Raw genomic sequence first — 17,671 nt, 5'->3', positions numbered from 1 at the left:
TTATAAAAGTTATTCAGTTAATTAAGTTATTCAGGGAGTGATTTTTTTTATTTGTCCTTTATTTGATTAAAAACAGACAACAGCAGGAATATTAGGCTGCTGCCACTTTATGAGCGAATGCACCGATCTAATATACTGATACTGTTACACATTTGTTTACTTTCTCAACTAAGTTTACTTAAGACATAACGACTATCATCATTTTGTGTGAATTTGTCCTCTCGAGTGCAAGAAGACTAGCCTAGAAATCTAGACTTTATTTTGCAGCCAGGGTAGTCTAGCAACTCTCCGTTGGCTTCCGAGCTGGAAAAAACAAACTCTAGTCAGGCCAATCACATCATGTATAGAGTCGGTGGGCGAGCTTAACATAATGACGGCAGAGTTGTGATGCTTCCGTGTGAATTCCCTGCTACTTGAAAACAAAGAATGGCTGCTGCTGCTGGTGAACAGCGGTCTTTCGAATCGGCTTTGGCCGCGACTCTGGAGGACTTGGAGTTAAGCTTTTCTTTGCGAATAGAACAAAGAACTAGTTATTTTTAAGTCATTCTTAAAAAAGGAAGATGTGTTCTGAGTTTTAGTTTAATATATCAACTAGCTCCGCTGGTTGGTTGGTTGGTTTGCTGGTTGGTTGTAGCGCTATCCTATTGCGTGCGGAGGGAATTTGAAAGACAAAGAATTTTATCCCGCCACTCGGATTGAGCCCTGCCAATGTTGAGCTCCCAGACTTAACATCTTGTTGTGGGTCTGGCTTGCTAAACTGGGGAGTGAAACTGTTTCATATAGTCGTCAGCGCAGATTTTTACTCGCATTTGGCACTTGGCGAGTGTTAATTTTAGGCCCTGGATACAGATCAAACATACACATTTTCTTTGAATCTTAAGAGAGCACTTGAACTGCTTCAAGTTTTTACATGTGGTTCGATTTATTGTTTTGAGTTCAATTCTGCATCCTTTATACTGTAGTGCTATAGTGGCAGCTATTCACCACTGTAAAAAAAAATATTTACATGATTTATCACTTTTTTTTGGTCAAATCAACTTAGATATTTTATGTTGTTCAGATAACATAATATTTAGAGTTTATGTTGATTACACCAATCTCCTTCATTGTATCAACTCAATTTTTTTTATTTCAACAAACATAAAATTGTAAGGCAACCAGGTTTCTTACTTTAAGTTGAACCACCAATTTTTTTTTACAGTGCAGCAAGAAAACTCAGGAGGAGAACACACTACCTGGTACATTTACAACATACCTCAGTGTTTTTCCATGTGCAAAGACCAGTCAATAATACCTGGAGAAAGCTATCCATAAACATCCCCATTCTTCATAATGGCAGTGACTCCTCCTGAATCCACACCAATCAGCCAATGGCACACTCACAGTCAGATGCACACATCTTCATGGCGCCCTCTAGGGGTGAAATAAAACGTGTAGATTGGGGCTTGTATCTCAGGTAAATTTGTTGAAAAGCATTTCACCTGTTCATTTCAGCTGTTAATGCATCTCTTTTTTGAGAAATGCACTTGAGACCAACTCTTTGAGTTTTTTCTAATGTATTTTACACTACCATTCATTATTATTACAATTTTAAAATGCCTTATTTCTAATTAATATATTAAAAATGTAATTAATTCCTGTGATGGCAAAGCAGAATTTTCAGTAATCGTTTCTCCAGCTTTCAGTGTCACATGATCCTTCAGAAATCATTATAATATGCTGATTTGATGCTCAAGAAATATTTCTTATTATCAGTGTTGAAAACAGTTATGCTACGTAATTTGTTTGTGAAAACCATGATACATTTTTGCAGGATTCTTTGATGAACAAAGTTGAAAAGAGCAACATTTATTTGAAATAGAAATCTTGATAAATGTTAATCAATTTAAAGGTGGGGTATGTGATTTGCAAAACGGCTGGCAGATTTTGAAAATACACAACTCAAATGGTCCTACCTTCTTTCCTTTGACTCCACCCATTCAAAGAACATGGACATGGATGGGGGGAGGGGGGGGGGATGGTACGACCGATTGATTGACGCGCTTACTGTCCAATGATTGTAGGTGGTCTTGGAAATGATTGGCTGGAGTTTTTCGAGTCCTGCCCGTTCCACAGATGATTAAATTGCTAAATTTTTATTTCAGTGCCTCTAACTCAGTGGCTGTAAGTGGGTTAGGAATAGGATTTTAAGTGATTTTGAAAAAAAAATGGCCAAAAAAGAGAATTACATACCCCACCTTTAATGTTCTTGCTGAATAAAAGTATTAAAGGGCACCTATTATGACATTTAAAATGTTCCTAATGTTGTTTAGGGAGTCCCCAACAACAGTTTTACGTGCATGCAATGACAGAAAACACTTTTGTTGTCATATAATATGCATTTATTTTTACCCGATTTGCTCACCGACTCCCAAATGAATCGTTCAACGACTCCTTTTTCCAAACCCCTCCTCTGCGCGACGCTAATCTGCGTTGATTGGTCAGATGACCCAGCAGTGTTTACAGAGATAATACTTATTTTTAACACGGAGTACAATGATGCTTTTATCAATTAAATTGTGTTATAATAATGATTATAGTCCACTGCTTTATAGTTTGTAGTAAAAAAACGAAAAATAAGATAAAGAATTTAATGTTATGTTAGCGAGCATAGCCCAGAGTTCATATTGTAAAAGCACAATCAGTCTTTGTTTGCATTAGCCCAATGCATAAACATAACGTTTTTACACAAAAAAAAAATGCAGTTACGTTACTACGAGGTATTATTCTATTCTTTAGACAACTCCGAAAACAACGACAAACACTTCACATATCTCAATACAATTGCCATTGAAGACCTAGAAGCTAAACGGTGCTTACACAACAAACAAAATAATTATTAAGCATGCTACATAAAATATAAAAGCAACAATTATTAATAACACTTACAGGTTGTGATACGGAGGAGGAAGCTGATGCAAATACACTTAGAAATGAATCTTCCTTCAATATCAGCCGGAACGCGAATCCCAGTTTGATTGCATTTAAAAAGCAATCGTCTTCAAAATGGCGCGAACAAAGCACAAGGCTCGGACTATACTTCTGTGGTATAGTTGTATGAATTGTAGCCACTTAGTCTTCAAATGCTCCTCCTTGGGCAGATGAAAAAAGTTGTCTTTTGAGCCGCACTTCAGAACACAGCGTCTCGTCGTCCATGACGTTTTCAAGTTTTCCCTGGCCTTGGAGCGCAATAAGTGGGCGTATCGTATTCAAATAACTTGACAAGTTGACGTCATATAGTCAGAGAAAAAGCTTCGGTCTTCTAACGAAAATGACTCCGAGTCGACTCTTACTTTTGAAAGACAATAACTTTATATACGGTGCACTTTCATATTTCAAACTTTGCAGGATGTTTTTGTTCACTTAGATCTATGTTACACACTACATGAAAGATAAATTTCAAAATTCCATAATAGGTGCCCTTTAATAATAAAAAAGAACTGACCTCAAAGGTTTGAATGGTAGTATAATAGAGTTGATCATCATAACTGGCGCCATTAAATAAATACTCTGTCCAGTTCAATCAGCGGTTGGATCAGGTCAGCATCGACTGCTCTTGATCATCTTTAGCCTTATTTTTCAACTGTGTTTATTTCTAATCACTGTGTGTGCATGTTTATACACGTGTATGAACTGAATCTTTACATATTTGTCCCTGTAATCTCCTGTTCTGTTTTTGATGACAACATACTGTTAACATAACAGTACCCAGGAAGAGTAATTTACAAACTAAATAAACATTTAGGGCAATGTAATAATGTGCAGGTGTGTGTTGGAGTGAGCAGATTTGCTTTGTGTGTGTTCTTTGGCTTAACCAAGCACACTTTTTTTGTCTCCATAAGATGGCGCTGTGTGCACAGTGGATAATCTGCCAAAGTCATCTCCAATGATGCAATAATAATAATACAAAATGATACAAAATTAAAATAACCTTGCAGATAGAGCAAAACATTTCAAAAACCAACTTGTGAGGTCTTCACTATTTTAATACTAATAAATATAATAATGTCAGCAGGTATTTTTGAGGAATAGAGGTAGTTGTTGTGAGTTGCTGTTGAAATAACCAGCATTGCTGCTCACTAGCATTGCATTTTTTGAATGCTGGTTTACCTACCAGGCTTTTGAACTTAACCAGTAAAGTTGGCTTGCCTTCCTGTGTGGAGTGCGGCCAAACACTGCAGCGCATACAGGAAGCCATTAGGAGTCAGTGTAAGTAGACACATGCATCTATCTTGTCTCACCTCATTTTCCCGGTTCCCTTTCTTTCACACTCTTTGAAGAGCACATGAGTTATATGTTATCCATACTTCTCCTCCACCCATTTTCTACCTTTGTTCTTTCCTCTGCGGCGGTTAAATAACACGGTGTGTGGGAGCACACAGTTTTAGGCTATTTGCAGTTTGTGTTGGAGAAAGAGAGCTCTTGAAGTTGTCAGTACAGTGTGTGCTGTTTTTCATTATAGAGTGGGGTGAGAAGAGGAATGCTCTTATAGCAATCCCCACTCGTTCAACCTCTCACCCTTTCATTGCCCCATTGTTTCTCTCTTTGAACTTCTTCTCTTCTCATTTTTCTTCTTTCATGTGTTCTCAACCAGCTCGTTTCTCTCTTTCTGTCTCTGTTCTACACTTTTTACTGATTTTGTGTGTGCAATTGATTTCTCAACAGATTGTTTGTTTCTTGAGAGTCATATCTGCACTTATATTGTGTGTAAGGGAACATGTATGGTCAACTGGTCATTAAGTTACAATAAAATCCTCTGCTTTGTGTTAGGACTCACTTTTTGGCTGTACATTATCTCTCATATTACATGGCTACTCAGTCATCTGCTGACTACCTATAAATAAATGACCAAAAATCCCATATACCTGTTCAAGTTCTACCTAAGTCATCGGGATAGTTCGAAAAAGAAGAAGAGGAAATTGTCATCATATACTGACCCTTGATCTTTCCAAACTTGTATGACTTTTTTAGCCCCCCCAAAAAAGACACAAAAGAGGATTTCTTGAGAAAGTCTCTGTGTTTTGTCCATACAATGGAAGTCAATGATCACCAAAACTGATTGTTTGCCCACAATCTTCAAAATATCTAATTTTTCAGTATTCAGTTTTTGTGAACTAACCCTCTAATATAGATAATCAAAGTGACCAGGATTTTTGTTGGTTTGTTGTGTTTAGTCTATTTGTTCAACACTTACTTAGTGAATATGAACATTGAACAACGATTGTTTAAAATCACTTTGAGCCATTATAGCACTTGGAATTGTTTATCTAAAGTATATCTGTTATTTTGTCTGCTTTATCCCAAAATGTCCTACTTTGGATCTTTTAGTGATGTTATGCCCTTTTGTTCCTTTTGTTTCTTTTGTAGCTTTTGTTAGAGAGAGAGAGAGAGAGAAGGTGTGTGTGTGTGTGTGTGTGTGTGTGTGTGTGTGTGTGTGTGTGTGTGTGTGTGTGTGTGTGTGTGTGTGTGTGTGTGTGTGTGTGTGTGTGTGTGTGTGTGTGTGTGTGACAGACTGTCAATAGAAAGATAAATGGCTAATCTTACAGCACAGAAAAGTGCTCTCTGTCTGCTCTCATTCTGCTTGTCTTTTCTTTTTCGTGGGTAAAGTAGATCTTTTGATACTCTTCACATGCAATGTCCGATAGCTAAGACACCGGTCAGACCAGCCTAAAACTTAATGCTTTCTTTTCTGAACAAAATCCCCTTCCTCAAACACACACATAGGTACACACTGAATGATAATAAAGGCACACAAAGAATAAATAATTACATTTGACTTTCAGTGAAAAGAAATGAAGATAAAAAGTGTGTTAAGTATAAAGACAGACTTTTTTGTCTGTCTCTCTTTCTTAAAGGAATAATTCACCCAAAAATAAAGTATGTCATTATTTACTCAGGCGGATGTATTATATATTCTAGTCGTTATTCATTGATAATCTTCCACTCCAGAACTTCTGCTCTCCGATTCATGAACAACTCATTCTGGTTTGTGAATAAATTGTTTAGTTTGATTTGAAACAACCCAGAAGAATGATTCTTTTTGGATCTCAGTTTCAACTCACTGACTCAATGATCTGGCCACATCTGTTTTCAGCTCACTAGAAGAAAAGAATATCAGTTAAAAAATTACTTACATTTTTCAACTTACACTATCTTTCAAAAGTTTGGGGTCAGTGTTTTTTTTTTTTTTTTTAATGTTTATGAAGGAAGTCTCTTATGCTCACCAAGGCTGCTTTTGTTTGATCAAAAATACAGTGAAAAACATAATACAGTGACATTTTACCACATAGTACAGTTTAAAATATCTGTTTTCTATTTTGAATATATTTTAAAAGGTGTTTTAAAATATATTTTTTCCTGTGATGGCAAAGCTGAATTTGCAATAGCCATTAGTCCCACATCATCCTTCTAGGATCATCATCATCATTAGAAATCCTTCTATTCTGATTTGATGCTCAAGAAAGATTTCTTATTATTACCAATGTTGAAAACAATTGTGCTGCTCAATGTTGTTGTGGAAACCAGACTACATATTTTCAGGATTCTATGATGAATAGAAAGTTCAAAAGACCAGTATTTATTTGAAATATAACTCTTTTGTAACATTATAAACATCTTTACAGTCAATTTTCACCTATTTAATGTATCCCAATAATAATAATACAATTGTAAATGTCAATAATGACATAATTTCCCTTTTTGGCTGAACTACCCCTTTAAGACAATGCGCGTGTGCGTGTGCGCGCGCGTGTGTGTGTGTGTGTTTTCCTATTATGGCATCTGGAAGGGCAAGATTGAGCATGCAAGAGATACAATCCTTTAGAAAGTTCTCCAGTGTCCATCCATTTTCTCTGACATTCACATTTGTGCACACTGTGAACGTATTTCCAAGTGTCCCAAGTCTAGCAAAGTCATGAGAACAGGAAATGACCTCGATTCTGAGTTTGCCCCCAAGTGTAACCCCAAGCAAACAGCTTGTGTTCACTGTTCAAGCAAAGAACAGTGGACCAATGTGTATTATTATGAGTGTGTTACATATTTTCAATAAATCTACAGGGACACATGGGGGAATATCCGGCCGTAATCCTGATGCTCGGGCTTCACAAGGGCTGAATTGAAGTACTTTAGTGTGATTCTCTGTTTGACTGTTTTATGGCACTGGGCTTGTTGTCACCTGGGGAGTTACAGCAGTCAAACAGAAGGGGGTTGGGCAGGGAATCGTTTGAAAGCAGGAAGGTTGAACGGACAACAATAGGCAAATTGAATGGCGAGTTGAAGTTTTGTGTATCCAGGTTCCCTGAAAGAAACCGGTAACTCATACCGACGCACCAACAGGTGGTGCGACGTGTGCTGCAGTGTGTTCACAGATATTGAGACCCTGCTATTGTCTTTCCCTAGAGATGTCGTTCACCCAGACAATGCAAATGGTGTCATAATTTATTTGCCCTAATGTCTTTAACCTGCATGCATTTCTTTCTTCTATGTAATACAAAATAAGGTATTTTTAAGAAATTTGTATTTTTTTTTGTCTTGGATTGCTCTGACCTCCCCTGAACAGACAACAATATTTAAGATATTCTTCAAAATATCTTCTTTTGTGTTCCACAGAAGAAAGTCATACTGGTTTTGAACCACATGAGAGTGAATAAACGATGATAGAATTTTCATTTTTCGTTAAAACATAGTTACTTTTTATGCCACTCTGTATGTATTATTTCAAGAATGTGTTTGTTTTCACATTTTTATAGTCAAACTCTAATAGTCAATCATTTGTAAATGTGTGTGCATGTGTGTCTTTGTGTCCATCTGTTCTGCTGTATTCCAGCTGCTTGACCCACACCCTCAGCACTGGCTCCTCATTGGCTGATGAGAGCCTTGTCTGGAGAAGCTAGTCTGGGCCCTTATGAGGATGTACACCTAAACCCTGGACTGGACTTTCTCTAAAATTGGAATAGAGCCTTAATTCAGACTCCATGGTTTTAATTTGTGTCAGTCTTGAATTGATCTTTGAAAAGCAGTATAATGAAATCTTTCTAAGAGGCATTCTTAGGACTGGCTGTCAGTATTTGTTAGAAGACAAAACACAATAATGAAACTTCATGATATCATCTTTATGGGTTTCAAACCTGCAACCTTTGGCCGAAGCTTTTATCTCACAGTGATGTTTGCTTTCGCTTTGCATCTGGACTGGTTTTTCAAAATTCCTCTGTCATGGGATTGAACTGGATGGATCACTGTGGTTGTGATGCATGACTTATGAGGCACAGTTGTGTGTTTCGAACATGCTGGGTTTTTCTTAGACAGCAAATGTTGTCCATATGTTTAAAGTGGCCTTTGATGCAGAATATAGACTCTATTATTTGTGTCTGTTGAGTTAATAAAATACAGCACAAATAGCAATTAAAAAAAAAAAATTGGCAAGCAAGCAGCATCTCTAATAGTGGATGTTTTACCAGTGGCTGTTTCGTAGGGCTCTAAAAAGCATGACATTCCTGTATATTTTTTCCTGTCTGCTGCCTGTGACATCACAGCTCAGGATAAATAAGGAGATTTCATTGCATACTTTTTCTAGACAAGTGCCATTAAGGTGAATAGATTTTGCAGGTTTACCCACTTACAAAGCATGTAGAAGTCTGTAATTTTATCAAAGGTACTCTTCAACTGTGAGTGACAGAATTAAAATGCTCCACCTTCTGCGGATCCAGCCCTGGTTTTCCTACAAACTCTCCACGCAAACTTTGTCTTCTGGCTCTCTTTCTCTGTGTTCAATGGCATACCTCTGCCTTCCTACTACTTGGAGGCTAAGTGTGTGTGTGTGTGTGTGTGTGTGTGTGTGTGTGTGTGTGTGTGTGTGTGTGTGTGTGTGTGTGTGTGTGTGTGTGTGTGTGTGTGTGTGTGTGTGTGTGTGTGTGTGTGTGTGTGTGTGTGTGTGTGTGTGTGTGTGTGTGTGAGAGAGAGAGAGAGAGAGAGAGAGAGAGAGAGAGAGAGAGAGATTTTGAGCTTTACCCCCTCAGTGAGAAGTCAAGCAATAGAGTGAAAAAGAGAGAGACGTAGAAAGCCAACCTCCTATAGTTGGACTTTTGCTAGCTCTCCAAGACTTGAGGATTGGAATGGATTTCCTCTGAAACTTTAGATGTCACTGCACAACTGTGGAGTTTACGCACAGTAGGGATCTTTAAAGTTTTGTTGTCTGAGCGCGTGTATGTGAGCCGTGCTTTGAGGCGTGTGTGTGACAGAAGTGTGCTCGGAGCTATGTCAGGTGTAACACGGAAAGGTTCTGGGAGACCAGGATATTACTACAGGCTGCTGGGTCGAACGAGGCTACAGAGACAACGCAGCCGCTCCAGGAGTAGAAGCAGAGCCACAAACAATAGGGGTAAACATCATGTTATAACTTTACTACTTTGTTTCTGAAAAATATTCCCTCTCACCTTTTACAGTTTTTTTTTCAGTTTTGTTAAGGTAATAACTGGTGCTGTATATATTGGTAATACCCATAATTGTTACACTTAGCTGCAGTTTGTTGAGTTTTTGTGTAAGATTTCTGTTTACCACAGTAGTAAAACAAGATTCCTGTTGTTGTCACAGTAGTAAAACATCATAACAGCCCACATTAGAGTGCAACTGCCATAAACACAGTATTACTGCTTTGTTTATTGTAGCACTCTTGTTCACTTTTTTTTTTTTTTGTTTACCTGGAAAAAATGTATTCACATTGTTTAAATTCTGAAGAAGAACATCTATTGAATAAAAACATGCATCTCTTTAATTTGCACTTCTCTTAAGTGAAGTGAAGGATGCAAATGCTTCCTCTTTAAGCAGCTCATTTTAGACTTGCTATTCATGTTTCATTTCACAGCCTAGTAACTATACATTAAAGGGGACACATGTCATGTAATATTCAAAATAGGTGTTGCACTGAGTCTGTGCATTAGTGGAAGAACTTTTTTCAGAGTCTCTTTCTGCAGGTTAAATCTCTATGCCAGTAGGTGGCGATAAGTGTTTTTGTATATTATGAAAGAGTCATTGGGCCCTATCTTGCACCCAGCGCAATTGACTTTGTACACCGATGCATGTATCATTCCTATTTTGCACCCCCGCACACAGCGAACTTTCCCTCCACAGACGCACCTCGGTAAATTAGGGAATGAACTTGCGCGGGGTGGTTCAGTGAAAAAAGGACGCGTGTTCCGGTGCAAAAGTTCCCTGGTGCTATTTTGCAGTTTGAGAAAACAATTCCACCACTGACCAGGAAAAACCTAGTCTAAAGACAGTGGCGTGTTGCGGGTTAGTCATATGCTATTTTAAGGGCGCATGCTTGACCATTATGTACCGTGTGAACAACGCGCATACACTTTGATTCTTTAATCTAAACAGACGCAGCAGTTTTCATTTTTGCAAATCATACATTATTACAAGGAAAAATATTAACACACGAGGGAAATCATTGTTGTGTCCATGAAGATGTGAAAAAATAGGCATAAATCTAGCTTACACATTTACCCTAATTATTATACGCCTGTTTAACCGAAGCTAATTCGGGTGGGTTTCTCCCATCCCCACACATTGTCACTTCTCTGTATTTTACGGCCCTGACGAGAACGTCGGTCTCCTCGGCTGTGAACCGCTCCTGGCGTGCGCTGGCAAATTCGGCGTTATAATAGCGATCCGCCATCGAACAAGCGCGCCTGCTCTTAAAGGGAATGTGAGAGGACACTCTGATTGTTTTTTTTCACGTTACGCCCAAACCACACTTATGAATAATGAAAGCTACTTCAGACCAACCCATTTTAGATTTGCGTCCGGGATCCGCCCACAAAGTTACTTGCGTTTCGCGTTTGATACGTTTCAGATCGTTATAATAGGGCCCAATGAGTCATTCACTCAGCCAATCTTCTCTGTATGAGTTGCTTTTTCAATGCTGAACAACTTATTCTGCTTTGACTTTGTTTGGATTTTTTTTTATACGGATAATTTGACACATTTATTTATTCATAACATAATTCTGTAATGTGAAGTATAGTATTAATTTCGTGTTCATAGAAATATTGTATAAAAGTAAAATCAACATTGAGTAATCATGCATGTGGCCAAATCACAGCTGTTTTGACATTCAGTACAAAAGCAGTAAATACTGTATTATGTGATAGCCTATGTATTTTTAATTTTTTATGTGTTTTCTGATTATCTTCTTTAAAAAAAGTTCCCCTACAAACTTGTTACTTTTAAGTTTCATGTACAAAAAGCTTAGTCACTCCATCAGTTTGGTGTCAGTTTTAACACCTAAGTGTCACCAGGACAAAACCGCACAAGCCGTAAATTTGAGTTAACGAGTCCTCGTGTGGAGCGAGCGTGTGTGTGGAGAGGGGGTAATTATCTGCTATAACTTTAAGGTTAAAGGATTAGTTCACTTCAGAATTAAAATGTCCTGATAATTTACTCACCCCCACGTCATCCAAGATGTGCATGTCTTTCTTTCTTCAGTCCAAAAGAAATTGAGGTTTTTGAGGAAAAGATTCCAGAATTTGTGTAGGCGCATCATAGCTAGTGCAAGACAAGCATTTGTGTATAAGTATATAAATGTTTATTTTTTTTAGAAAATGGCCGATCGTTTCACTAGATAAGACCCTTATTCCTCGACTGGGATCGTGTAGAGCTGTTTGAAGCTCCATTAAAACTGCAATTTGGACCTTCAACCCGTTGATAACCGTTGAAGTCCACTATATGGAGAATCCTGGAATTATTTCCTCAAAAAACTTAATTTTTTCTCGACTGAAGATAGTAAAACATAAATAATTATATTGGATGACGTGGGCGTGAGTAAATTATCAGTGAATTTTAATTCTGAAGTGAACTAATCCTTTAAACAACAAGACAGGTGACTAGCCACAAGTATTAAACCTGACACAACAAACATGCTTTTACTCACAATTTTTCAAACCAGTCAAGCAGGAACTCAGTTGTGCAGTATGGCTCAACAAGCGCCTGCACTCTCTCTCACACACACGCTCTGTGTAATTTCAGATGTGATGGCTGTGAATGGCTCCTTTAAACTCTCATCCAGGTTATGGCTATCTGGGCTCATTACATGGGGTCGATTGAGATCGCTGAGTCATTCCAACTCAATTCAATCACTGAGAGAATCAATTCATGTAGTAGATGAGGTGCTTTGTAATGGGGGCTTTGTAATGGCACAGCTGTTTTGGGGACTTTGCAGCTTCAAGGTGACATCACTGTGATACAATTTTGAAGCAAAGGCAGTCCCTCCAGAATACAACAGAGAATCAACAAAATGCCTATTTTTTTTTTGCAATCCTGCATTGCCAATTTCACTAGAAAATTATCTAATTATAAATAATTTATAATTATCTAACTGAATTATCCATAAGTTGTAATGCATTTATATATATTAGATTTTATATATTATTTCAGATTTGTGTAGAATGGCTAAGGCTGTGCACCAAATTCAATATCCCAGTCTTTCCAAGTCTACTTTTTTTTCCCATTGGTCATTTTATAAGTTAAAATGCATCAAATGTATTGCAAATTTCTGGGAATTACCACCACAAAATCGGTCATTTTGATGAAAAAAATTGGAAAAAAATGTCTCTCTCTCTCTCTCTCTCTATGTGTGTGTGTGTGTGTGTGTGTGTGTGTGTGTGTGTGTGTGTGTGTGTGTGTGTGTGTGTGTGTGTGTGTGTGTGTGTGTGTGTGTGTGTGTGTGTGTGTGTGTGTGTGTGTGTGTGTGTGTGTGTGTGTGTGTGTGTGTGTGTGTGTGCGTGTGTGCGTGCGTGTGTGCGTGTGTGGGTGCATAGGCTATATCCAATAGACAATAGTCTAATAACTCATATATATATAATAGAGAATATCTACATAAATAGATAACGTAGTCAGGTATTATTACAGCCTATTCTGATCAACAAATTTAATCTAATATACTTTTTGTTTGTAGATATTAGCATATATGCAAACACTCAGGACCGCTACTGACCTTTCTGTTGACAGTGAGAGAGACAAAGGTCAACCGCGGGAAATGTAACAAAAGAATACCGCGAAATTCAGTGCGGTCAATATGACCGTCTAGGGCCGAAATATGTTCATTTGTTTTTTTGCCTTATGTGTAATTTATAAATAAAACATTTTTAAATTAAAAAGTTATTGCAGATATAAAATTAAAAACGGTCAAAATGACCGTCATGGCCGTTCTAGTGTTAAGCGACTCATGCACAATGGAGTAAAAGTATGTGTGGGTTTTAATTTATCAAGATTGTTGTTTGATGGAGGGAGAGAGATTCAGGAAGTTTTCCAGTTGAGTGAATGATTGTCATAAAGGTTTTTGCATGATTTTGTAGGTGTGGATGTACTTACAGTAGCTGTCAAGCTGTGTGTTAGAGGTTTATTTCTTGTTTACTGTTGTTTAATGTGCTCTTATTCATGTTAAGTAAGGCATAATGTTTAAATGTATATGTGCGCACAAAATATTGATTTGATTATTATAATAATTGTCTCAATTACAAAATTATTATTCTTATTAAAAATATAATACAAATTACAAATATTCATTGTTAGTTCATGGTAGCTCAGGTCCTTTGAATTAATTTTTTTTTATTTTTTTTATAATGATTTAGTAAATGTTCAAATTAACATTTTTAATTATAAGTTCATATAAATATAGTTAACCACTTTTTTATTATTATAACCAATACAGTATTATTTTATATTCACAATATACTCGCATCTTATTTTCCTTCAATCAGTATACAATTTCAGAGAGCTGTGTAATAAAAAAATATTTTTATAATTATGATTCGTGGAATTAAAAATATAATTATGATTCGCGTGAAGATGCACTTCATCATTGGAATAATGCAAATCGAGTGTACTTGGAACAGCATTATGAGCTTTGTTATCTGCGGTGCTTTATGGGTTCTGCTGTCTGATATCTTATCACTTCATGCCTGACAGAAGATGGCGGCACTTTTGGATCTGAATATTCAAATTCCGCACCAGTATGAGGTAATGGTGCCTCCATGAGCTCAACACTGTTACTTAACCAATTACACACACACCCCACACAGGGAGGATAAACACACTTAATAACACTGTTTGAGCTCGATCGAGCCTACTCTACAGTACAGTACAGACATGCATCCACCACAGCCAGCTGCATTGTGAGTGTTTGGAGAGTGTGTTTTCTTTCCAGCTCTCGCTTCCTTCCTCCCCTCTGTTCATTTTTGATAATACAGCATTACATCACTGTACCAGCTGCTAAATGGACTACATGTGAAACACACACTGTGTGAGGAATAACCTGTTCTGGGAAGTTACAGTACAACCCCAGCTCTTCCCACAGTTGATGCGTTTTCTGCGATGCTATGGTTATTCATGTCTGATTAGGAAGCACATAGGATCATGATTGGTGGGCTTAGCGGGCTACTGACAGTTGCTTGCAGCTGTGGGTTTCACATGTTTGCTCTGCATTATCTCACAGGAACGAAATGTCAGAAGATTATGGTAGAGGTTGTCCTGTACTAGTGATGCAGGACCAGTTTCACAGTTTCTTACTCTCCGCTTCTCAGTATTCATCTGGGTCATAGCTAGTGTCACTTTGTTGGAGTCGTGGCACATTGAGTCATGGTACTGGGGCAAAGTGGGCTCGAGTTTGGCTCACAACACGACTTGAACATCTTTTCATCATCATTTCCTATCTACTGCTGTGGCCAAGTAGACAATGCATTCCAGTCCCATTCGTACTTATTCTCATTGCTGTCAACTGTGGTCTAGTGGCTATTGTATTCGAATCAAAGCATTAGCCTGTGGTGCACTCATGTTGGACAGTGCTAGTTTGAATCTGACTCGCAATACTTCCTGATCCCAATCTCATTTCTTCTTCTGACTGTCATTCTGTTATACTGATAAACGGTATGCATTTTAAATACACAATAACCAGATTTAAATATGTATCATCAATAAATCCACTTTCAATCCTTCACTTTTGTTGTTGTCATGCCTTTATAGAGCTCAGGCCTAGTAGTTAGCATGTGATTTGGTGCTAATGTAGGCAATGTGAAGTTAAATCTGGTGCGCAACACTTTCGGGTCCCATTTCTTTTCCCCTGCATTTATCATACTGCTTAGAAGTTAGGAAACACAGTTGAATGCTGTAGGGAATGATGATGGATTTGAACCACAATTTAAGCATGGCATCTATTTATACATGAAACTTGGGTAAAAACGTGCTACGGTTATCTCTGATAAAACTTTCTGCAACTTTCATAGTGTGTGTGCGCGTGCGTCCGTGTGTGTGTGTGTGTTTTTACAGTTAAAAGCTATAGTGTAATCCAGAGATTGCAAACTTAACTGAAGATCTGGGTCAGGCAAATCAAAACAGTCAAATGAAAAGAGTGAAAGAACAGGAAAGAGAGAGTGATGAAGACGTGAAAGACAGGAAATGAAGAGAACGAGGGAGGTGAAAGGACAGCCGAGAGAACAGTGATTAAACAGGAATGGAAACAGAAAGCTGTGTCAGAATCATCTGATAGCTGGATGTTGTTCTACAGTCTGACGCTCAGTTAAATATTTTTCTAGTTCCTAGCTTTGTTATTGATTTTCTGTATATGCTGTTGATATGTGTGCATGTGTGTGTGTGATGTCTTGGAATGTCTACGTTTTCTTTAACATCATGTGCAAAAACACCAACTTCCCTTCGCTGCGCTTTATCATACACATATTGCACATTCTCACAGACACACTCTCACTCTATCTCTCACTCACAATAATATCTGACCAAAAAAAAAAACGTCACTTTTTTTACAGTCTGTGGTCTGAAAGTTGAATACACTTCATCAAATTCTTTCCCTTGAGGGATTTTAGAGCTGTTCATTTGCATTAGTTGTGTTCAACTTCTCTTTTTGTTGTTCTTTTAGTAACTAAAGGGTTGAAAGAGTCGTTCTTTCAGCTTTTTCCTTTTACCCTCTTTACATCAGTGGAAGAGATATTCTAATGGGCCTGGGCCACTAATATAAAGGTTTCACGTTCAGTCACTTTGTAGGGATGATTCAGGAAGTGTGCGGCTACTGAGATCACAGTCCAGCACCGAGCAAAGCCACTAAACCAGATTCTGCTCCAGGTGGACTGTCCCTGTTATTAGTGTACTGTAAGTTGTTTTGGGCAGAAAGCATGTGGTGTGTGGTTTGTTAATTGTATTGGCTTCAATCATGAGCAGTCTGATGTACCACAGAACCCTGCAGAGAACAGATCGAACTCATAATGTGCCGTCTCGCTCCATCTAAATCCTTTACTCATTATGCACTATTAGGTTACTGTTGACTCATTTAATCCTCTGCACCTCATTGCATAACAAATGGTCATTACGCATACAACTAACCGGATGAGATGAAAATCAAATACACGTGTACGTTATGACGCAGCATTGTCACAATGCACATGCTGGACTCTTTGAAAAAGCTGCCAGGTCAAACATTGGGAAATGCCACCTGACAGACAGTTTTACTGTTTCTTCATATGATGTTTTACTCTACCATTTTCTGTTTTCAAAGAGCTGACAGTTGGGCATCTTTTGTGCGTGTTTGTGTATGTGTGTGCTCTTTTGCATTGCTGTAAAGTCATTCAAGCATAGTGAGCTAGGAGCAGATGCAGGAATTGTTTGATTTCTATATAGGAAGACATCCACACACACCCTTTGCATACAAAAACCGTATTGTGATAATGACTGACATTTTCCTTTAAAGGTCCACTATATTGTTTTGACAGTAAAAATAAATATTATTATTAGACTTTTACGGTTGCAGATGAAAATAATCTCAGGTGATAAACAAAATGTGCAAATGCACATGAAGGTGAATTAAATATGAGAGAAATAGTTGGTATTTGTGGTTTATGAATAATTTCCATAGACATAATATATTACGTAATGTACAAACTATACAGTGCCAATAAAATGATTAAAAACTTTTGGAATTAGTTTGTTTTCTGCATTACTTTGTCATAAAATGTCATCAGATCTTCATCAAAGTCACAAGTATATACAAAACACAATGTGCTTAAGCTAGCAACACGCAAACAATTAAAATCTTTCATGTCTTTATTGAACACATCCCCATCAACATCACAGTGACAACCGCATCAGTGAGTGTCTAAATATCCTGTTCACACAGAAGCTTACAATAGCGTCTCGAATACTATGAACTTGCAACGGGATCTAACAACTGTAGCCATAGTGACTAAAGTAACAAAGATGGTGGCGTAATAAAAACTGTATAACGTTTGAAATGATAGAAGTCGAGGCGCAAGTTAATCCGTCAAATAAACTGACCGGAGTTTTAATACCTGAGTGAGAGTGGAGCATTTGAGTCCCATACAACTCATGTCATCATTTGAAGGTTCTAGACTTTTAGAGTCAAGAGCTGCTTTCATGAGTTGTAGGTGCTTTCATGAGCTGACTCAAATGCTCCACTCTCACCAGGTCCATGTCTTTGTAAGTTATCAAAACCACATTGGTGTGTGGATTTCACAATTTATTGGTGTGTGGAATTCACAATTTATATTCAGAGAAATGATGCTGACTGTGTATGGATTTAAAGACATCTTTATTTCCAAGCATTTACTGTATA

General features: G+C 37.7%; 1 protein-coding gene across 7 annotated transcripts in view; it reads left to right on the top strand.

Annotated features, from left to right (window-relative positions):
* Positions 1-17,671, top strand: part of dab2ipb (DAB2 interacting protein b) — a 150,195-nt gene that overhangs the window by 61,777 nt on the left and 70,747 nt on the right. The window contains exon 1 of one of the 7 annotated variants that reach the window (XM_079606673.1): positions 8,829-9,415. The exons of the other annotated variants lie outside the window; for them this stretch is intronic. Within the exon in view, the coding sequence (XP_079462799.1) occupies positions 9,292-9,415 (124 nt within the window). The 5' untranslated portion in view covers positions 8,829-9,291. Of the gene's footprint in view, positions 1-8,828; positions 9,416-17,671 lie in introns of those variants that run through there. 7 annotated transcript variants of the gene reach the window in all.

The sequence above is a fragment of the Phoxinus phoxinus genome (assembly GCF_949152265.1).
Source record: "Phoxinus phoxinus genome assembly, chromosome: 3".
NCBI classification, from domain to species: domain Eukaryota; kingdom Metazoa; phylum Chordata; class Actinopteri; order Cypriniformes; family Leuciscidae; genus Phoxinus; species Phoxinus phoxinus.
Note: the sequence above shows the minus strand (reverse complement) of the source record. Positions and strands in the feature narration are given on the sequence as shown.